Source organism: Bombus fervidus, chromosome 10 (genome assembly GCF_041682495.2).
Source record: "Bombus fervidus isolate BK054 chromosome 10, iyBomFerv1, whole genome shotgun sequence".
Taxonomy (NCBI): Eukaryota; Metazoa; Arthropoda; class Insecta; order Hymenoptera; family Apidae; genus Bombus; species Bombus fervidus.
This window is the reverse complement of record NC_091526.1, coordinates 12,981,943-13,005,895: the sequence shown is the minus strand read 5'-3', so window position 1 is coordinate 13,005,895 and position 23,953 is coordinate 12,981,943. Positions and strand designations below refer to the sequence as shown.

Sequence of the window (23,953 nt, the reverse complement as noted above, 5' to 3'; positions counted from 1 at the left end):
CGTGTTTAACGACGGTGAAGCTGCTGTGGCTATTGTGACGCTTAAAAACGATTCCGCGTTGATTCACATAAAGTGGCTTGAAGTCGTTTTTAAACCTGAGACCCCTGTGAATGCACGAGAAAAAGGCTTCCATACGTGTAAGGGTTCCATGAAACGAGATCTAGCCGGCTGTATTATAACTTATAATGTAGGCTGTTCTCTGGCCATGATACACCACGTAAATTTCGAACGATGGAAACAAAAGCCACGTTGCTTTGTACGGTGCCCCTTGTTTCGTATTCCACGGTGCTCTCTATGTACCGGTGCATTTTATTGTTGCTGAAAACGTGAATTACTTGCATAAATGCCGTCCCTATGCGTGCAACTTTAATGACAATTAAAGAATAGGAATAAGAATGACCGGCGTAAAAGAATCCATTTTTTGTTTCCCGTTTCGTGTATATTGTAACAATATGTGCTTCTGTACCAAAGCATAATACGTATAATATTCTTATACTACCAACGATATCTTTTTAAAAAAGCATATTTTTTCGTTTCTTTTTGATATTTACGAAATGTCTGGTCTGCCGTGAACTTTACCATTATCGTAATAAATTATCGTCGCGAATATAAGATACTGCTGTTCTTGAATATGAAAGGAAAATAATGGAAAGCAGTTCTGTTATCCAATTTTGCATGAAAGTCGCTGTCAGATAAAGCAATATGGAAATACAGAGAACAGAAAATTGTATCTGGTAATGTTCTTTGACGTTACCCGGCATCTTTCAACACGATCACGTGTTTTTGTAATAAAAATTATTTTTAAAAAGCAAATTCTAAACTAGTAAATATTTTCGATCCTTCCAATGTAATGATACATACAATGATACATACTCGAGAAGCGTTATATTTATACAGAGAATATTTTTAATCGAAAACTAATACGATTATCTTTAAAAGTGGATGGTGAATTGAAACCTACGGATTTTCAATTTATAAATCCAATACGCTGAACATTCCGTTGATTGCCAATAGGAGATAGAGTTGATCGTTTTGAATAATCAATCCTCGTCTCCGTCTTTCAAAACTTACAACGAATCTTCGAAGAAATAACGAACGATCCCTCAAATAGCTACCTGTTTATTATTTTGAGATTGATGGAATCTCGAGTTTTATTCTTGTTTCCTTTTACCATTATTAAAACTTAACCGATAAATAATCTACGTTATCTTACTTTCAATGTCATTTGAAATTTCTATTTATGCATTTCAAGATTTTATTCGATACCCGTTTATGTAACCACTCTATTGCCACACTGTACTCCGCAATCTGAAGTAGATTTCACGCTTTCACGGTGTCATATTGGCGTTATTAAATACGAAATATCAGTGTCGATTGTAACCGCGCTGTGATGATATTTTTGTTTTGTGTATTTTTTTTTTTTTTTTTTTTTTTTCTTTACACAGACGAGTTGCAATACACGTACCAGAGAAGTTTCTTCGATACATATCGAATCAATGTAGCGAAAAAACGGATTTCTTTTCGTATCGAAACGAGTTTGTGGTTTTATTCGATATAGAAGTAGATATCACACATAGTTTGTGGTAGAGCGAAGTTTGATACCAGTTAATTCTGCATAGTACAAGATACGATATTAAGAACGATAGAGTCGTGATCCTCGTTAAGATTTTTAAATTATTCCAGAGTATGCTACGGCACGCACCACCGATTTCATAAATATCTTTATTTCTCGAATAACACGAAATTCGCTTATTTTTTAACTTCGGTTAAACCAAGAGCGATGGATAAAATAAACTTGTATAAATTTATAAAATACTGTTTTCGTACACAATTATCGCGGAACATTATGGTTTTTTACACGCTTGGATATTACACTTTTAATGTAATTCATCGAGTAATTATGTGTACATGAAAGCAATCTCTCTTTAAATTGACTCTTTGTTACTCCATTATCATAATTCATTCATTAACTTTACTTTAATAGAATGATCAAATAATTTGCACGTTAATAATTAAATTGGATTTAAAAGTGCTACGAAATATATTCTCGTTCATGCTAATAGATAATAAACTCGAATATTTTAATAAATACGTATGTAGGAATTACACAGGAATTACATAGAAATATTTTTCAAATTCCTTTGACATTTTCTTCAGGTTGTTCAATTGAATTATATAAACCTTCTTAAAAGCATTGGTCGAGCAAATGAGTCATAAACCTTGAAACTTGTTGACAAAATTAGTCTTTTAAAATAATGATAAATTATTCGCTTATTTACAGAAAATGAAGAAACAATAATTTAGCACCATGATAAATATTTGTTGAACATTGAAAACGATGTTCCAAGAAATCATTGAAACTGGAATATTTTCCATAATCCGTCGATAACAATATTCTTTATCATATGTTTTCTCATTTTTGCAGCATTTCCATATACATATTTTTCTTCCGATATTTATTTCAACTGTCTGAATCAAGAGGATAAACTAAAATATTATTTTAGTCGAATAATATTGAAAAGCCATTAAATCATTCGCGCATGATATCTGCTTGTTGTTTTAATTAATAAAAGATGGTCATAAATACATCGGCTATAATGATTTTATTCGAAAGCCGCTTAAATCTCCGTTTCTTCGTCTCCTTAACTATCCTCGTTCGTCCAACTTGCTAGTAAATTTTAATTCTTTTTCTTCCTATCCTCGAAGTGGGATTATTAAATTCGTAAGAAGAATTTGCAGGAAGAAGCTTTATCCACGATAAGGCTAGAATTCTACTGCAAGTTATTATAACACAGATTTGCTCAGCTACGCTCGCTCTTCGCATTGCCTTTATCCTTTACAATCATCGTATTCACGCAAGCAAAACGACACGCAAGCTTATATTTGCCGCATCACTCTCGATTACTGCATTCGTGTAAATCAAACCTAATTATTCTTAACAAACGATCATTAACATACTACTGACCGATTTATTGAAATAGGGCTTCGTTGTCAGTTTACTTTGCCACTAATATTTACAGAAGAATGGCTTTCGATATATAAAGTCTCGATATAAGGCCAGAAAAACCTAAAAAAATTAAATACACAAATATATTGATTAATAACTGATAGTACAATGCTGTGGAAGGATTGACGTTCGTTGTCAGTGTTGCTATGTTATCGGAATTACGACAGAGACGTGTACTTTACCGTGCAACTTTCTCGCAAAGGATGTTCGACAAAGAGAACGTGTTGATAAATCTTGTAAATCAAATCTTCCACAGTCAGACAGTGCAGCCACAGTTGCGTTGGAAAACGAGTCGTTCGATCGATTTCGCTGCAAACTTGGACGGATTTCCTATCGGACGAATACATTTCGGATCCCGTGGGATTTTAGTTGGCAACCTCAACAATACCATCTAGCACCCGTTTATCGCGCGACTCGGTTCGCTCCGTTAATTATTTCGCTCGGCTATTTGGCGGTTTCACTTCGTTATTTAATCGTAATCTTCGAGGACCGGTACACCGTCTTGAAAGGGAGATTATGCGAAAAGTTAAAAGTTGTCGCGTTAATATCGATATAAAGTAGCGAAGTACCATCTGCCTTCCTTTTCCCTTTGAGCAAAACTTTAATCATGTAGACGCTTTAAACCAGCATCTACTTGATTAAAATAATTTCCACGTAGTTCTGCTTTTAGAGTTTCCAAGGACAATCTAATATTTTATCATTCTAGAACTAGAGTTCTATTCTAGAACTTTAGCAATTAAGGGTTGAGAGAGGGTTGCCTCTATTTAAGGAATCTTGAAAAATCGAACGGATCGCTAAACTTCTTCTCATCGTGTTAAAAATAGCGTTTGCATTCGCTGATAACTTGCTCTTAATAGTTCTCTCCCAAGTTGTCTGAAAGGTAAATGAATCATCCGAGAAGATGAAGTGACCGAGAAGAAATTCCATTAGTTAGAAGGATGAATTTCTGGCTTTATCGTTTGCTGTAGATACGCTCCCTTTTTATCGACGTGTTAACCAACAAAAGAAGGATATTCGTTACCGCTTGACGCGTTAACAATTGTTAAAACATTTGTACAAAAACCTACTTATACTTTGAAAAATACATAAAATTCTTCTGATAATCCTCCATCGTTTACGGAAACACTTATCACGTGGCAATGTTTTTCCTTGTATTTAGCGAAACTACGATAAAATTGTAATGGATCGACATTATGGCTATGAATGAGATAAGAAGAAGATAATTAATTACCTGCATTTAACAGCGTTAATTAACAGCGTTACTCCTAACTTAATAAGTAGGAAGATTATAATACCGGTATGATACCACAACCTTTAATCAGGTTAAAATATGAACACGTACGTAGTTTCACAGTTTCTCTAGGAAACTAGAATTTATCGAACTTTGTCAACAGTTGACCAATGTCGAGCGATTTCACACAATGCTCCGTATATTTTTACCTTTACTAAAATTGCAAATGGAATATTAATATCTCGTAGGGAATTTAATATCTTTGTTGCGTGGTTTTTAAATACCTTATGGAATATCATAATTTATTCCGAAACCAGTTGGACCAACCGGTTCAATTTGTCCGAGTAAGAATTCCCAGTAAATGTAATCAGCTGCACGCCCCTCGTAAGTTATCAACACACGCGATAGATAAGCGTTTTTCTGATAATGTGAAATTAACGCTCGCACGTTGAATTTTGCATGATTCACTGGCATTGATATGCACGAGTATGGATGAAAATTTATTGATCCACACGAAGTATAAATATTGTTCATATTCGCTTCTTTTATGACTATCGTATATCTCGTTCTATGAATCGAACGAGTCATTCAACATTCGCGTAAATACGAATATAGAACGTTAAAATTGACCAAAAATCAAGATCGCTCCTGTTCCATGATTTTTTTATTACGAGTTTTGCAAAACACATGAAATTTATTTCGATTCCGAGAAACGTAAAACACGAAGCTGCTACCATTGCACCTCGTACAATAAATTTGACATCGATCGCCAATAATTCTTCGTAGCGATCAACGCATTGGTCTCTTTTCGCAAATTAACTAGACAGGTAATCGCGTTGAAAAAAGATTCGCGTGCCGCTTGACGCTCTTAAAGATCGGAACGAACGAGATCAAGGTGTCAGCTTCGAGTATACGACGCTAAGCAGCGAGATTAGAGAGAAGGTTAAAAAGCAACCGGATATCCTTGACACGATCGGTGGCGAGAAACGCGAGGGGACGTTGTTTTGCGCGTCGAGCAACGCGGAGTCGCGAGGACGTAAATTACTTTCCTGTTTCGGTGCTGAACTGACCCTTAAGAACCGAGCAACATCGTCGTCGATGGTCCCGATTAATTCCGGACCGAGGGCACCGCCGCTTCCAATCGAGTTACACTCGATAGGATTATGGAATTACAAGGTTAAAGCCGAACGGCGAGTTCGACGCCGATAAGGTTAATGGATGTAAGACTCGAGACCAACGTCGAATGTCGTTGGCAAAAATGGACTAGAACGGAGAAGGTAACGTGGGAATGCATGGGCTATCCTTAAACGACTTTTCAAAAATTATCGAATCGATTAGGCGAGATACCGCCCTCGCCGAACAGGAGTCGTTCAAAGCAAAATACAACTTTTAATTGGGAAGGGAGGATGATAGAAAATGATCGATTTTTGTGGTGGATCGGACACTAAAAATATTCGAAGAAATTATAAAAGCGCGATCTTTTTACCAGTCATATAAGTAGAAGCTTGAAAACGAAAAAGTTTGTAAAAAGAGCGGCCAAAGTATGAAGCGAACAGAGCGAAAAGCTGATAGTCTTGAACTTCAAATGATAAGATAGCTTTGTAACGAATGGATAAAGTTGGAAAGTTCAAGCGTTATTTTGTAGATAAAAGGGGATATTTATATTATACGTGAGAAATAGTTGAGAAAAATACCTGAGAATTTTAGTATAATTTTAAATCAGTTTAATATACAAGTATCCTTTTCCGGTGATCTTCCCTTCGTAAAATTAAAAAATCGAAGAACGACATCGTAACTGACAACGAGCTGTCTATAATAGTTCGGATAATGTTTCGCGTTTGGTTATCAATTTCGAAAGTGTCACGATGGAACGTACACGTGGTTTTCCCTCGCACGAAGTCCATAATTTACGACGGTGGGCGTATCATCTGGTTTTTCATTCTGACCGAAATAAAATCGTACGATGTCTACGGCTGGCCATACGGCCGGAACGCTTTTAAAGTTCCACGCGGGTTCGCGATAAAAGAAAATATCGCAGAGACGTCGATCACGTACATATTAATTAATTGTTTTATGATCGAGATACTGCCGTCAGTAAATAGGAAAATTGAAATTTAACAAACGCGACAATCGATCAGCGTTCTGCGAATGACACGCCGAAATTACAGTGTTTGCGAACAACGTGCTCGAGAGAGCGACGTCGACATTTTGCGGTAACATCGATCGGTCGGTACACATGCACTTTCCAGACGGTTTTGCTACGAATAAAATATTTAATCGGATAGTCTACGCTATGCAATAGCGTAACTCACAGAAAGGGTCGACAACCTTGATCGATTTGCATCTCTAGCTACGGTTAATCCTTCGATCGCGAAAACGCGAGACGGTTTGACACGAGCCGCAAATGTCTCTGTCGATCTTAATTTCGATTATCGTTGGAACGGAAGCATGATTATACGTGATCGTGATAACTTTGCGAGTGAAAAAATCTGTTGCACGATCATTTCGTTAGTTCTGTAATTTCTAGCGTACTTGCGCGTGTTAAATTACAAACGGTATGATTATTACGTGTGAATAACTGCGGCGACATACTTGCCCCGATGAAAGGAAAAGTTCCGCAAGGCAGCATGACGCGTTTTAATGAATCGTGTGCTCCGACTGCAATTTGCGCCATAGAGAACGAATCTGTGCGTTCGTCGTTAATTTGGAGCGGCATGATAATAAGACGAAACCAAACGATGATTGCAATGAATTACTGCGAACATTTCATTAGCGTTATTAATTACGATCCATTGTACTCGCTAATGAAGTCGTTAAACACAGATTATTAGCTACGGCTTCGGCTTGTTGTATCGTTACCTCTATTACGTGCTGTATTCCATTATATTATCTTAATTCCGTGTAAAGGGAACACACTGTTACCAGCGAACAGCGCAAGCAGATACGTCGCGTACACGTAACTCTCATTCGCGTGATCTGTCGAAACGGTAGCACCGAGAAAATTAACTATTTATTTATTTCGCGTGAATTCATAAATGAAACGAAGAACGTAACGTTGAATAAATTTTGAAACAACATCGCCGATTCACTTGGTTAATGTTTAACTTCTTTCGTAAAAATAAGATAGAGATAAATTATACTGTTTCGTAATATTGGTAGATGAATCACCCTGAATCTAAGTAATTTTCTACAACAAACACGCGTACGATATTATGCAAATACGTGTACCGGATGGTAGCGCAATTTACAGACAATTTTCTTTTAACGCCCCGTTCTCGATTTCTTCTTCCGCCCCGTTTTCTCCCAATCTGTTCTGATTTCCTCTGTTTTTCTTCTTTCCGTCCAATCTTCCAACGCTCTCACTTTCCAGCCGTGTCTTTTTCCTTCCCCTTCATTTATTTCTGTTACCCGAGGCCGTAATAAGAGAACCGATTGCAGACTAGAAGAAAATTGTCTACAATTTATGATAACCTTCCGGCACAGCGTACTTACTTGGCACGGAACAAATAGGCTTTCTTTGTGGTAAAAGTCAGCTTCTTGCGTTTAAAGGATCAGACGCTGCGAAAGGAACGCTTGCCGCGCCCTTTATACTTTCAAGCCTGTACACGTCTTTTTAGAACCGAAAGTCTGTGACCTAAAATTTACCTTCTCCCGTTGAAACTCTCTTACGAAAATTATTTCGACAATCGGAATTATTCAGCCTTTTATACATTATAATTTTCACGTTTCCCAACATTTTTATTCCGACGTTTTGCTTCCGCCATCCGTGTGACATTTATGAAATAAATTAACACAAAGCCACGGCACGTTGTAGGCGCGACAATATGCAAATTGGACAAAATGCAGATAGGATGGTTCTAGCGCGCATTTCGCTTGCCCAAGCCTCTGACATTAATCAGATTGCAAGATAAAGCGGTGGTGGTTCGCGGTCGATTTTCACAATTTCGTTTTTCACGGTAAAAGGAGACCGGAATGCAGCAAAATATTGCACACGCGTTGCAACGCGAAGAGAAAGCGTCTTGTTATAGGACAATACGTAATTCTATTTCCTGTAAGAGGTGCCTGGCTGATTATATTAGATCGTAACGTACGAAATAGTCGCTTGAACGCTTCGTATTCTTTCGATCTGCGTTACGTTACTTGTTTCTTCCACGTATTTCGTAATAATCCAATGAATCGTCATTTTCTTCTCTTCCGATCTTTTCAACGTCATTCCGTAATATTTCGTACGAAGAACGAAGACAAGATATTTTCGGATTCGTGGAACGAACGAAAATGGGAATTCTGACAGAAGGAGAACGCTATAATTTCTCGCTTTTGTTTCACCAATGACGCGTACAACGGTGCCAGAAACAGAAGAAAAAAATATCTGTAACAAAGCAGATCCGTGTTTGCAAACGTTTCCAGAGGTTTCGTCCTTTTTTCTCTCCTTTTTTGGGGGGGACTTTTTTTATTCTCCCTTTCTTTCTTTTTTTTTTTTTACCAACATTCCGTACGGTTCGAGTTTATTGGAGCGAGTCAGTTTCTCTGGATTCTATCTGGCATCTAGCCGAAAAATAAATAATGCATGGGGAGTCACTGCAATTTTCGTGGAGAACGAATAGAAAGCGATGAAAATCGCCACGTAACCCAATCAGTTACGTTACTTAACACTTTCTAATATTTCCTAGAATTTCATATTAAACGATTCTATGAAATTAGACTAAACTTTTGATTTCAAACGGTACACCCGAAGAGAGAAAAGAGGAACGACAAGTTTGCAAACGTGAAAACAGATTTTATTTGACAAACCTAGGAAATTCCATCTTATGATATTTGGACGAATAACGGAAACACGTTGAATATCAAAATTTCGTTGTTCGCAACATTGTTTCGTACACACTGGCTACCGCTGGATGGATTTATTCGAGAATTTGTGGTATATCATAGAATTTATAGTATCGCAGGTATTATAGAATTTATGGTATTATGGGAAGAAAGAGGAAACGAATCGAGCTTTCGGAAAGCGTCGATCGATACCGTGCATCCTATAGCACGTTTGCCTTCAGCCATTAAAAAATCGATGGATAATAATTCGTAACATCCATAAATCGTAAATTTCGTTGAAAGGAACTTTTTTTTTTCTCTCTCGACCATCGTAAATTTTCAGTGGCATTATCGACGATGATCGATACACGGAGGAAAAAGTCGCACGCAGATTTATGACAATACGTATCGAAAAGAAATGAAAGAAATTATGAGACAAGGTAAAAACTGCATAGAGGGAGAATGTGAAACTTGCGCGTTTTAGGTGACTTGGACGAAACTGTTCGAACAACGTCCGAATTAATTCTTATGGAATGGACGTGGAGGAAATTTCTAGTAGTTGGATGCGGATGAAAATATCTATGCAATTTACGATGAGAAAATATTTGTGAACGCATGTTGAACATCGCTGATCTGCAATACGATAAGATAAACACGAATATTGTGTAATCTTTAATAGATTCTAATGATTTCGGTGTGATAGCACTTGAGATAAACTAGGTAGCCGTGACGAATTATTCAGTTACAGAGATATATTACTTTGAAAATTGGAGTGCGATTGAATTAACGTTAGATTGAGATTTATCTACTTTACGAATAACGTGAAATTAAATTATCTGGACTAAGGTACGATTTACTACTCGTTTAGTGATCAAAACGGAACTAATTCGTAAGACGATCTTCGAATTCCGTAAATGAGCCACGAAAGAAAATTCTGTTAAGACGGAAAGCACAGGTTCGATAAAATACTCAGAGTCCTTTGTAAAAGATTCAACGCGGCTCGATCGTTTGCGTTCCGTTCACAAAAGACAGATAGAAGGAACAGCAAGAAAGACTTCGTTCGTTTAATCGTAAAAGATTGTGTTGCATTTGCCGGTTTACTTCGTACAAATACAATTACATTCGTTAAAATTTAATATCTACACAAATACACCGCGTACATTTCGTAGACGCACATTGACGACGAGATTCCAATGATTCAATCCCTTTTTCTTTTTCTATATCAAACACAATTGTACAACTCTTTGAAGTATAAGTCAAAGGAGAAACATTGTCATCCCTTACACATTTACGCATACTGTATAAAGATAATAATATATACAACCATTCTTTGAATTCAGCCTGATCGGCATTCACGGTGACATCCGTTGTAACAACGTAAAATAAAATAAAAACCGATATCACATCTTTGATTCTTTGTAGCGTATTGTTAGTTGCATTCGATGTCTGAAAACGATGCATCAAGCTGAACTAGGAAAAAAGATCTCCATTGTTTATCGATCGACTTATTGTTACCGATTAACGTATGTACAATATTTCATTCTTTGTCTTCCTTTTGAAGCGCTATTGGAACTTTTTACAGAAAGAAATATGGAGTTATGCTATTCCATTCTTGAAGAATATTATTTTCAGAAGCGATTCATACTTATTTAGCTATGATCCGCATCGATATGAAATTCTAACATTCGGCTAATCTATAGCACAAGAGATTCGACAGATTCCCTTTCTCGGAACTTTTCCCGACTTAAATCTACAGGAAGAGCGTTTCCCAAACCACCTTCGCTCACAAATTAATCACTTTGTACAATCCGGATTCTAGTTACATCCTGTAAACATTCGATAAATCCTAATACGAATGACTGTTTCCAAGAAACAATTAATTACAGTTCCATCGTCGATTTATTTACAACCAGCCTGAAAACCAACATTCTATGAAACATAGTTTGGAAAACGCTGGTGTACTGGCACTCGACATCTTAAGAAATAAACAAAGTGCGGTTGATGCAATTTCGACGAGTCCCGCTATATACTTTTCTCGTCGATGGCAAGAAATAATGTTATTGAACTTTAACCTTCGATGACGTTTGTTGACTCTTTAAAAATTATTCATAGGCCTTCGATATACGTTTCGTTTTCCGCTTAACATCAAATATGAACACGAAGGAATCGACGTTTCAGGCAGCATAAATCAATTCTTGTTGCGCATCCAGTGGCATGGTTGCGTTCGATTAATTGCTTAAAAAATCGATAGACGAGATTCGTAGCCTACGGATTACAAGTTTCGTTGCGAGAACAGCTGTTTGTGCATTAAACGTTACATTAAATACTAGAAGATGACCGTCTTGGAAAGATGAACTCGACGAATAATTATACAAACTGCCTCGGCTAATGCGGCTCATCGACAAATCTTCCACGCGTTATGCGTTTATATCAAAGAATAATTTTGCGACAAAACTGTTCCTTGTATTTGTTCTTACATATAAGTGAAGCTAAATATTTATCAAGTTACCTGTTTGAGACGAGGCACTTTGTATAATAATCGAAAGGAATAAAAAAGATATTCCGAGGATGACCATAGACGATGAAAATACGTCAATGGGACGTTCGTTGCTATTGTTAAAGAACAAGAGCAAACGTTCATATACAATTATTTTCTTCGTCGACGAAGAAGAAATGCACCTTTATTTAATTAAACTAACGATCTCGTGCTTTTTTTCCTGTTATTCATCGAGGCAGTCGTAGAAATCTGATATCGATCTTCGTAAAGCGATTTTCTTCGTATCTTTTTCATTCGTATTTTTAAAGCTTCAAAATATTTGTTCGTGAATCTTACGCTATATCGATATTTTCTGCTACTTACAACGATTAAAACGAAGAGAAATTACCCAAGAAATATACATATAAAAAAGAAGGTACTTCCAAGTTTCAATTTACACGAATAATCGTTACCTATGCTTTTGGCGACAACGACGTCCGATTTCGATTAATCGAGCAAAATACACTCTTATTAGAAAGTATACAACGACACGAATTCAGAGACGTCCCAGTCTCGAATGATTAAGAGTTCTATTCCAAGGTCAGGACTAAGTCGTCTCCTTCTAATCTCATTCCCTGAGTGACGTCCAGCGTCTTAATCTTTCCAGCTTTCGGAGCTTGTACAACCATTTCCATTTTCATAGCTGATAACACGACCAAGGGTGCACCCTTCTCGACCGAATCGCCTACTTTCACTCTTATGTCGATCACAGTGCCAGGCATGGGTGCTCCGACTTGGTTCTTGTCTCCTTTCGCAGCTTTAGGGTGTACGTGAAGCTCCTGTTTAGAAGGGAAATGGTTTAGTTGAAATTTTCAATCCTGACGACACTTTTTGGTAGTAAGAGAGTACAACGATAACATAATTCAGGACTCGAAGTATCGAAACGTGATTAAAAATGTAACGCGAAATTTACCTTAACAGCTTCCTTGTCCTTGATGAACACAGATCTGAGTTGACCGTTCATTTCGAAAAACACCTCGCGTTCTCCATTCGGCGTGAGGTCCTCGGCAATTGCCAGGGTCTTAATGGCCAAGGTTTTACCCCTCTCGATCGTCACGTCGAACTCTTCTCCGACTTTTGCTCCAGTCAAGAAGATCCTCGTCTCTAATCTGTCCACTGGCCCAAATTGCTCCCGGAAGCTCAAGTAATCGTTCGTAACTTGAGGATAGAGAGCAGCTGACATGATGTCTTTGTTCGATACGTGCGGGTAAGTTTCCTTTAGTTCAGATTTCAAGGCGTCGAAATCCAATGGCGGTAAACTTGCACCAGGTCTTCCTTTTACGCGTGGCATGTCTTTTAACACCTTTGACCTGTAAAGTACGGTTATAGAATACGTTTGTTAACAAGAGGAAGGCAATTCCTCTAACGCGTTTGTAAAGAATACACGATGCAGTAAACTTTAAGTTGGACCAATCTTTTAGATCAGATAAAAACATTTATAGTTTAGTCAGACAATAACTTGTTGATTTACGAAGCGAAAGGTGCGGTATATTAATTTCACGTACCTGAAAGGTTCGGGGAACCCTCCGTGAGGTTCACCAATAGCACCTTGCAGGAATTCTACAACCGATTTGGGGAAAGACAGTTCCTCAGCTTTGTTCAGCACATCGTCAGCCGAAAGTTTATTCTGAACCATAAACTGCGCCAGATCGCCAACTACTTTCGAACTGGGAGTAACTTTGATAATATCTCCGAGCAACAAATTTGCTTCTCTGTAAGCTTTCTTCACATCCTCGAAGAATTCTCCCAAACCAAGGGAATAGGCTTGGAACTGCAAGTTCGTATATTGACCGCCAGGAATCTCGTTCAGGTAGACGTCCGCGTTTCCAGACTTCATAGTGGTCGTACACTCGAACGGAGCGTATAAGGTTCTAGTCTGTTCCCAATAGGCGGAGTATTCCGAAATATCGCTGAGATCAAGCCGCGTATCCTTCGGGGTTCCTGGAATTTTTCGAATTTTTCTTCTTCTTGGCACTTGGTTTTATTCCGAGTAAGAGTCACCATCGTACACTCGTATCTTACTCACCGATAAGAGAGGCGACCACGGCACCCATGGATGGTTGACTCGTCATTCCGGACATACTGTCTACAGCAACGTCAACCACGTCAGCGCCGCTTTCTGCACACGCTAACATCGACGCCACTCCAGCCCCCGCGGTGTCGTGTGTATGAACATGAATAGGAACATCGGGGTGCTTTTGTCTGATCGCGTCGATCAACATGACAGCGGCTTTCGGTTTCAGAAGACCAGCCATATCCTTAACCGCCAACACGTGAGTACCAGCCTTTACCAACTCGTCCGCTAAGTCCGTGTAGTATTTCAGATCGTACTTTTTTCTATTTGGATCGCTTACGTCACCCGTGTACGAAATCGCTGCCTCGACGATGCCTCCCGCTTTACCAGCTGCCTCCATGCCTGAAATTTCGTTTCGTTACGTACATTTTCGTCAGTTTCGTTTACTTCTATCGAAACACGCCTCCTATTTTATTCAACGACAGTAAGTGTATACGTTAGATGTTCTTGTAAAGAGACCTTAATCTTTCGAGATTCCTCTTACCAAAAAAAGGCGTCGATGGTTCCCTCGCTACGTGGCCAAATCCTTTTTCTCTTTTTCTCAAAACCTTCTCAAGACCTCTACCTCTACACCCGATCTAATTAAACTACCTCACGCACCTTTTAATTATTGTAAACAACAGTACAATCGACGACTCGTATCTTGACGACTTGGAGTCGCCGGCTATGAACTTTCTAAACATTTGCTCAAGCACCTTGCCGAGGTCCTTATCGAACCCTCGGTCCAGTTATAGATTACGGTAAAGCTACAAAGCGGCGGGCTATCTGCCATGATATCGTTAAGAAAACGCGCTGTCGTTGACGTATAAACGAATGAATTTCCGAGATTTGTTTCCCTCGACTTACCAAGAATTAGATTCGGCAGATAATTCAATGAATCGAACACCCTGAACACATCCATTCCAGTCTGTACAGCAAGTTCGCAGAATTTATAAACAACGTTGTCGGGATAGTTGGTGTAACCGACAGCGTTGGCGCCTCTCAGAAGCATCTGGAAAGGAATATTTGGTATCGCCTTCCTCATGTCTTCTAATCGTTCCCAAGGACACTCGTGGAGGAACCTAAGGGCAACGTCGAACGTGGCACCACCCCAATTCTCCAGGGAATAAAGATTGTTGAACTTATGGGCGACGAATGGCGAGATCGTGAGAAGATCGTGCGATCTGACGCGAGTCGCCAGAAGAGATTGATGAGCATCGCGGAACGTGGTGTCCATCAGAAGTAGCCCTTTGTGCTGTCTGACTGCTTTGGCGAACGCTTCTGGGCCTTGCTCCTTGTAAATATGACGGAAGCCTTTCGGTGGTTCCAATATGTCTGAAAATTTCAGAAGAGTCAGTCGGAGATTGAAAAATTCGGAGGAATTGTAGGAAGCTTTCACGTGCGGGTTAGTAAGCTTGCGCGTGCAGTATCCAAAAACAAAGCGTTAGAACGAGATAAAGGAGAGATTGATCGAAGAGTAAACAAAGGAAAATGTTTCTTGTGAGATTACATAATACAGGATAGACGATGTATAATTGACTCATCTCAAAGTCCCCCCTATTTTCGAACGATGCATCATCTTTTGTTTCGCTTTAACAATTGTTTTATGGACGCTCAAGTATGAATACTCTTGAAAGTAAAGTTCAGCAAACTAAATATAATTGAGCAGCTGGAAAGTGCTGGTTGAGAAGCGACAGCGATAGGAACGTATCTTTCGAAATGTATGAATATGTAATGGAAAAAAATGAGATTGAGGGGGGGGGGTTCGATTTTGTATAGTGTTTCGAGGAGTATTGCATTCCATACATATTTGCCAAGTGTCCATAAATGACTCGTATCCAAGAGACTGTTCTTTCTTATCTCGTTTAAAGATTATTGACGACGAAAATCATTGAGTTTATATACTGTCCACCCTGTATAACAGTTCATGTGTGCGCGCGTATAATGACACTCTTAATTAAAGTATCTCTGATGTAAATAATATGTCTTCTGATGTATATAGCCCGTCTAAATGGACGAGTACACTCTTCAAATCTCTCTCATTAATTGCTCTACCTTTGTTCATAAGTAAAAACCGATCTACCTCCCTTCTGCACAATTTTAAAATCCATAAAATTATTTTCGATTTAAAGCATAGCTTTAATCTGTATTTTTAGGATTTCTTTTTAAGATATACTAGAAAATTCCACTACTATTCCAAATTATATTGCCAATAAATGCTGCTCCCATTTAAATCGCAACACGGAATTGTTGTCCATAAACAAATAATTAAATAAAACGTTGAAACTAAGTAACAGGTGAATTATTTAAATGTATATTTTCAAATGGTCTTATTCCAATATTTCCATTTTCAATTATACTGTTGGAAAATATTAGTATACAAAAATATACATTTATAGTCACCTTAATTTTTAGATCTACATGAGCAGTTTAACATTGAAATCATATCTGAGAAACTAAGGCACGTACAAGCTTAACGTTCAATTTCATTTTCCTTTTTCTTATTTTTTTTTTTTTTTTTTTTTTTTTTTTTCTTGTGAGATATTCACCGGAAACAATATTGATGGCTTCATTTGCAAACCACTCACGTAACGAATAGTTATTTAATTTAGACAAACGTTTTTCCTCTTAACCCAACGAAACCACTTCCAATCGTACAAACCAAATTCCAATTCCAATTCCAATATTTGTAAATTACGGATTCCAATCGTGTCTGTAATACAATCAACGCAATAAAATAAATAAAATAAAAAGCAACGAAAATGTTTCAATTTTGACAAGCAAATATCGAATTTGTCGTATCTGCCCATTCTTTAGCTCCGTTTGAAACTATCGTCTCTGCCCTTCCTTAACCAACTAACGATCTAATTACGAATACTTAAAATACGAAACTTAAGAAGATACGATGATACATCTTAAGGCGTACCTGATGCGTCTGGATCATTGCTCTCTTCTGCAGCTGCAAACTTAGCAAAGTCTAAAAAAAATGGTCAAACAAAAAGATAAAAGCATGCGATAAACAATGAGAAGTAATTACGAGAAATGATTAATCTCTAAAAGTAAAAGTGACGAAGAAAGTTACTGAACGATTTCCTTGAATTGCTGCAAATTAGTGCACACCAAGAAGGAAGTTTTAAATCACAAATGTTTCTGTCACATCGACGTGTGCCGAAAGAAAACTCTAAAGCTACGTTATATAAAGATGGAAACACCATGCCAACAGAGTGTGTTATGAAAACAAGAGTTTTTCCGTGGTTTCAGGTGTTGTACGTAAATCTGTGTGTGTATATAGCCCCAATTTTGAGATACACGATAGTATAGCGCGCAACATAAACCGATTGGTCTTTAATCCAGCAGACAAGCATGAAAAATATCGAAACAATAAGGTTGCTTAATTGCAAAAACTACAATTCCTCTCAGCAACCTAATAAAAATAATAAAAATACGCTTCTGTTCCTTTCATAAAATTTACCAATCGTGCAATTGTTCGATTCTATTTTCGTTTACCACGCGTGGATTCTAACATTAAAAATTATACACTAAATGCTATAGATATTAATTAAAAGAATATATACATACGTATTAGGCTGTCTTCAGACTATCAGGATCTCAACTAAAAGGATCAATATGTATCGTCAATACGATATTGTCAATATTTACTGATAAATCGCATTTTCGTTGAGAACCTTGACACAATATCAATGACAACGTCATTGATCGTCCGAGGGCACCCTTACAAACAGTACTGGAGTACTCGATTGCCTATAGTGGCAAAAGATCAAAGAAACAACCCACATACGAAACGAACAACAAACACCCAATTATCCCCTTACACACAGAAAAGAAATAGAAAAGATTTGCTCCCTTGATTCGCTGTCCCACACCATTGAAAGCAAACTTCTTTGTGCTTTTGCTATTTTAATCGTATCCAATTACGAGATCGAAGTAAGAAGTGATCCTAACAAGGAAAACCCAAGGTGACTGATACACGCCGATTTTGATGAAAGTTCGCACGAATGTTCATTAGATCTACCTAAGAATTTACCCGCGATTCGTCCGTTTGTTACTTATTTAGATGCTTATAAGTGGCAAACGACAAAGAAGGATCTCAAAAGATAGTTGAGATAAAAGTTATACCGTGTCTTGAGACTTAAAAATATTTCCTGCAAATTTATAGACCTCAAGACACTAACACAATACTCGTTTCGACCATCTTTCGATATTTTTCGTCGTTTACGATTTACAAGCGTTTACACAGAAGGGCTGGTTCGGATAGAAAGGTCGATATCGCCCTTAAAGTAAGAAACGGGCGCGGTCGAATTGCGGCTAAATTGCCTGATGTCGAATTATGGCTGAAGGGCAGGTCTGTTAAACTTTGTTCGTCAAAATACAAAGTTTCGTTAAAATCGACGCGTATCGGTCACCGAGGTTTCCTGTGAGTGTCACGGAAACACGTGATCGGACATCTTGTTCCCAATCAGAGCTTCGATACAATACCTAGAGCGACTTGTGGGATGTGAGGCTTTATCTCGGCTGGTTTCAACGGCGTCGCCAATGGGGTACTTGGTCCGTTCACCAGAACAGTACCAAGATAATTTAACAGCTTCTGAGCTCGATTCTGGCTCGGTTGGAACTGGAACAACTGCGGATTCTCGTCGATAAAGTACGTGTCAACGTTTCCATTGAGGAACTTTTGGTTTTCCAGCACGTTCAGGAGGAACGGGATGTTCGTTTTCACTCCACGAACTCGGAATTCACGGAGAGCGCGATTCATCTTCGCGCAAGATGATTGCAAGTCTCCTGCGTGGGCTATTACCTGAGAACATGAGCGAGATTCCGATGAGTATTCGTGGTACGATAGAGTTTTCCGACTCCAAAAAGAGCAACGGACAGACACGTGTCTGCTTTCGAATCTATCTGTTCTCGATTATAATTTGTTTAGATCTTTACCTTGACGAGAAGCGAATCGTAGTAAGGCGAGATAATTGCGCCAGCGAATGCGGACGCACCATCCAACCGGATACCCATACCTTCCCCAGAACGGAATACTTCGATTCTTCCGGTATCCGGCTGGAAGTTCTTCGCGGGATCTTCCGTCGTGACGCGACACTGTATCGCGAAACCTTGAGGAACGATCTTGTCCTGTGTCATACCTAGCTCAGGTAATGTGATACCCTCGGCAATACGGATTTGAGATTGCACCAAGTCGATTCTAAGAGAAATAAATTCCTTATCGCAAAAAATTACATCTATTCGTGCTTAAATCTATGCGCAAGATTCCCGTGAAAAATTACGAATTGACAACAAATTTACCATATTTACGTAAATGCTGTAACCATATGCAAAAATATGAAAGACGCTTATGCAAATGTTCTTTTCACGTGTCTTTTGCCTCGATATACGTACCCGGTGATCTCTTCGGTAACAGTATGCTCGACTTGCAACCTAGCGTTGACCTCGATGAAGTAGAAATTGCCGGACTCGTCGGCCAAAAATTCCACGGTACCAGCGTTCGAGTAACCGACGTGCTTTGCCAATCTTACAGCGTGTTCTGTCATCTTAGCCCTAACCTTGGGATCTAACATTGGTGCAGGAGCGATCTCAACGACCTGAAATTTTCATCTTAATTAACACGACTCGTTAGAACGCACCGGCCTTCCGACAAAAAAAAAAACTCGCGCTTCAAACGATTTCGCGATACCGTTCCGTTCGCACAATGTTTCACGACGTCGACGAACACGTTGATCTAGAGTCGTTCGATTCTTGTCATTTCTCTTTGCATTTTTCTTTCTTTTTTGTCCTTTGAATGCCTATTCCCCGTTTTTTCTACGTTGTCCTCGTTCTCCGTGCAATACATGGAAACTATCGAGTACGTAAGTGGCATTTAAAAGTCTAACAAATCCTTGACACGAAGAAGCAAGAGAATGATTTTTATTTAACCGCCTATTGCGAAATAGTACTCAATTTATCTTCGCATGTAATTAACAATTTAGCCGATGTTAACAAACACGAACAAACGTCGATAGTTGGAGAAATACAATTTTGCAACGTGTAGTACTGTATCGTTCGAGTGTTCAGAAGTTGTATATAGTAATTTATGTAACGTTATAATGTAACGTAATTCTTGCTTTAACTACGTAACGACAGCTTATACAACAGTACAAACGTAATATCGCAAATCATTTTCCTTTCTCGTAACGAAATTCTATCGATACGCATTTCGCTAGAAACGGAACGGAATCGTTCGATTAATTTCCCAAAATGAAATATTTTACCAATTTATAGGCCATGTTTCTGTAATTTTTAATCCTTCGAAAAGTCTTTCGTGAAATTCTTAAAAATTTCAATTCGATCGTTGCTACAAATAACGCGAATAAATTAGCGCGTCTAAAAATACGTGTAATATGGATCATAAGCGAATAAACGATTTGATTAGATGAATGGCCACTGTCTAGAAACGGTTAAATCTTCTTCTACTGACCTTTTGATGGCGACGTTGAACGGAACAATCACGTTCATAAAGATGAACGACATTGCCAGCTTTGTCTCCCAACAATTGCACTTCGATGTGCCTTGGCCTCTCGATAAATTTCTCAATGAACATCGCACCGTTCCCGAAAGCGGCTGCCGCCTCGGAAGATGCACGCTCGAACATTTCTCGAACCTCTTCCATGTGTCTCACGACTCTCATTCCTGACCAAGTACAGAAAGTAGACTTTATCTCGGAGTTTAGAACTCTGACAATTGAGAGACATTTTACACAGAATATCACTAACATTCTCGTGAAACGGAAGTATCTCTCTTCTATAGAAGTTTATGGAATTTAATGAAATTGAAAGGATATTAAAATTTAATGAAAATTGAAAGCTTTCGAATCAGAATTTCATGGAAATTAATTATCCGCAAAAAGGTAAGATCGAAAGCTTGAAATATTTATGCAGTTTAAATGATTTTTGCTCTACTGTATGCTTGAACTAAATTCATATAAGTATGTAGTTAACATTAAATACATTCCTACCAAAAAACTATAATTTTCCTCGCAGATAAGAACAATGCACTTACGTTTGTGCAGATAAGGTGAAAGAGTTATATACATGTATAATAGCTAATCCGTTCTATATTCGTTTCAAGTTGCACGGAATGACTCAATCTTAATTGTACTACGAACATAAATCTTCTCTCGAGGTGACGCTTTTATTGAGCGTTCGTTGTGAATGCTACCTCGTTCATCTCCGATTTTTATTAAGTAAATAGCATTTGGAATAAAAGTACAATGCATATTCTGTTTTGACTGCTTCCAACTTATAAAACGATTCGGATACTTTAACGAATCGAGATTATCGTACGAGTAATTATTTTCAAACAACATCTACGAAACTTCAGAACGTGTGCAGTATCGCGACCATCAAAAGTTTTCCAAATATTTTAGCATGTTTTCCAATCGACAATTGCTCGATTCTGGTGAAAAGAGCCATTATGGGAACCAGTAGTAGTCAACGAAGCGTAATTAAGTCTGCTCGTAAATCATACAGAGGAGAGAAACTGATAAACTTGTTCCACCGAGTGGATTTCACAATGAGTAGTTTTCGTGACGAGTAGACGTCCGCGGGAAAGAAGATGAGAACAAAAAAAAAAAAAAAGAAAAACAGCACCGGAAACACCAGATACGAATGCATTCGACGTTGCGCGTCCAGAGCATTAGCCTACTTTATCGAAACCTCGTTTTTATTTCACGACAGAAAATAACCACGAAACGATACTCTGTTCTCTAACCACGGAAAGTTTCATTTATACGTAGAAATAGCTTAAACAAGCGTTTCTATCCGATAAAGCGAAGTTTATTCGATAAAATCCTACCTCTTCCACCTCCTCCGTAAGCAGCTTTGAATATCACCGGCAGTCCATGTTTCACACAAAATTCCATCGCCTCGTCAGACGTTGTTACTGGTCCGTCTGTTCCCGGAACGATCGGTACTTCAGCCTCTATCGCGGCCTGCCTCGCGGCTACCTAATCATTTTCAAATTTTTATGATTTATGCATAACTGGATAGTGGAAACTAGGAAAGTATGAAGCCTGGAGAGGCAGTCTGGAAAATTTCCTTGGTGACGAAACATACTGCGAAGAGGCAGTTAATTGTCTGAGGAATTTAGAAAAGGAGAAGAAAGACAAACAAGACCGAAGATAGGGATACGTAGCGATAAAATAGAAACAGAGAGAAATAGATTAAATAAATAGGCAATTAGTTAACTCAGAGACGATAGTAAGGCAGATGTTCGATCCCGCGTGCTTCTCTCGGTTTGAAATGATCACGAAGGTTAAGACGAAGTGAATGAGAGTAAGGCGTATGGTAGTTTAGCGAAGTAATAGTATAATTGTTCTCGAATTCTACAGCGGCGAGTCGATGTTTCCACTTAGCGTACGTTTGTAAGTGAATAAATATTCTTTGTCGCGCTCTTCTTATACCCTTGGACTAGGATAGGAGTGCGTTAATCAGCAACGGTTACGGGAGAAATGGTTTTAAGATGACAGAGATTCGGAAGAAGGGTCATCGCGACGTTTGCATCGCTTGAACTTAATCTGTAAATTCGTGAGTCGATGCACAACAGCAGGTATGATAAGCAGGAAACGAATTGTAAATTGTAAACGAGACGGAGATTAAATAAATAATAGGGATAACAAATACAACCGACACTGAACTATCGAATGAGTAGAAATGGCAGAGAGAAACGATTAATGAATTAAAGTACCGCGTCACCGAGAGTCGTTGTAATTTTATTAATATCGCAGAGTTTTATTTTTTTAAGAAATCGTACCTTGTCACCCATTTGTTGAACGACTTTGGGGCTAGGACCGATAAATCTTATTCCAGCGTTGATCACTTCCTGCGCGAAATCCGATCGCTCCGACAGGAAACCATAACCAGGATGAATAGCGTCGACATCGTTCTCTTTCGCGATTTTCAGGATCTCCGGAATATTTAGATAAGCTTGAACAGGTGGAAGTCCTTTGCCGATCACGTAACCCTCGTCGGCTTTTTGTCTGTGCATTTGCATTTTGTCCTGCTCCGAATAAATGGCCACGGAACGGATGCCCAGTTCGGTACATGCTCGAAACACGCGAATGGCAATTTCTCCTGCAAGAATAATAAATCTATTTTGTTACAGCGCTATTACCCCCTTTTGAAATCTTTATTTCTAATTCTCATTTCGTCCGATCTTCGTTAACCCCGCTGAGGATGCACGTGCGATTAAATAGCGTGCACGTGCATCATATTCGGAATACCGTCGTTTTCGTACACCGATTTATCGCACGGCCTTGTTTCATAAAACGATGCAGCCATCGATCCGGACATTTCATCAAATGTAAGTTCTCGTGGAATTTATGAACGTGCTACGAGCATAAAAGTAAAACATTTGACGTTTAAGTCGTAATTCGTAACGTATGAAACGCAGTTTTTTATCGAGCCACATAGGTTAATAGGATACTTAAATATCGATAGAAGCGTATGTTGATAATTTCTCTAACACGAGTTGCCAGTAAAACAATGTGCACAAACACGATCTTAACGTTGGAATATTTATAACTTGTTAGCGTGTTTCGTATGGCTCGAAAGATCGCGAAGAAATTATTATCTAAGAAATAACGCGTACTATCTTCTTATATTTGTGTGCACGTTTGCGGTAATTTTTCATTTCAAATGCGCATAAATACGTTCATTATAAAAAAAACAACGATAAAACCTGATTTTGATAAGATTAGCGCAATACTGCCTGAATCGTGAAACTAGTAAGCGAATTAAATTTCCAGATATAATTATCTTTGAGTACATATCATTTTCTAATCTCAAAACTTGAATCTTTCCTACGATAAACAAAGAGTGTGATACTACGAAGAGAAATATCTCGTTTTTCAAAGTATTTCATTTTTCATCGCCACAATGATATGTCATCCTATTGATTGGATATTAACGACGTTCGTTATCAAACGTAGACACAATAATGCTCGCAATACAGTAATCTCGGTCTTGTGATTTATATAAATACCTCTTTAGGACTCTTCTGCCAAAGATCGTGAGCTAAACAGGCACACTCTCTATGTTTAAGACAAATACATGGCGACACCGGTGTCCGCTTCTCGCTCTTCATCGCTTCTACAAAATTTCTTTGCATCGTTAATTTATCGCCTATTAGAGATAATCGAAAACGACGAATGCACGGGCGGTGCAACGATATAACAAATGCGAATTGCAATGAAAGAAGAATTAAAACAAATTGTTTAAACGGCGTCGAATATGTCGTATTATCGAAAAATTATAGAGA

General features: G+C 38.3%; 2 protein-coding genes across 5 annotated transcripts in view; one reads left to right on the top strand and one right to left on the bottom strand.

The window, feature by feature from the left end:
- Positions 1-23,953, top strand: part of LOC139991688 (uncharacterized) — a 45,247-nt gene that overhangs the window by 3,035 nt on the left and 18,259 nt on the right. The gene's annotated exons all lie outside the window — the stretch shown is intronic.
- Pcb (Pyruvate carboxylase) overlaps positions 10,108-23,953 on the bottom strand; it is a 67,266-nt gene continuing 53,420 nt past the window's right edge. For 2 of the 3 annotated variants that reach the window (XM_072011958.1, XM_072011957.1), the window contains exons 3-14: positions 22,448-22,767; positions 21,491-21,641; positions 20,115-20,326; positions 19,040-19,242; positions 18,584-18,845; positions 18,131-18,449; positions 16,560-16,610; positions 14,501-14,968; positions 13,607-13,996; positions 13,086-13,521; positions 12,494-12,890; positions 10,108-12,359 (exon numbers count right to left, since the gene is read on the bottom strand). In XM_072011958.1, the coding sequence (XP_071868059.1) occupies positions 12,111-12,359; positions 12,494-12,890; positions 13,086-13,521; positions 13,607-13,996; positions 14,501-14,968; positions 16,560-16,610; positions 18,131-18,449; positions 18,584-18,845; positions 19,040-19,242; positions 20,115-20,326; positions 21,491-21,641; positions 22,448-22,767 (3,458 nt within the window). In that variant the 3' untranslated portion in view covers positions 10,108-12,110. The remainder of the gene's footprint in view (positions 12,360-12,493; positions 12,891-13,085; positions 13,522-13,606; positions 13,997-14,500; positions 14,969-16,559; positions 16,611-18,130; positions 18,450-18,583; positions 18,846-19,039; positions 19,243-20,114; positions 20,327-21,490; positions 21,642-22,447; positions 22,768-23,953) is intronic. The other variant, XM_072011959.1, reaches the window with a different exon arrangement.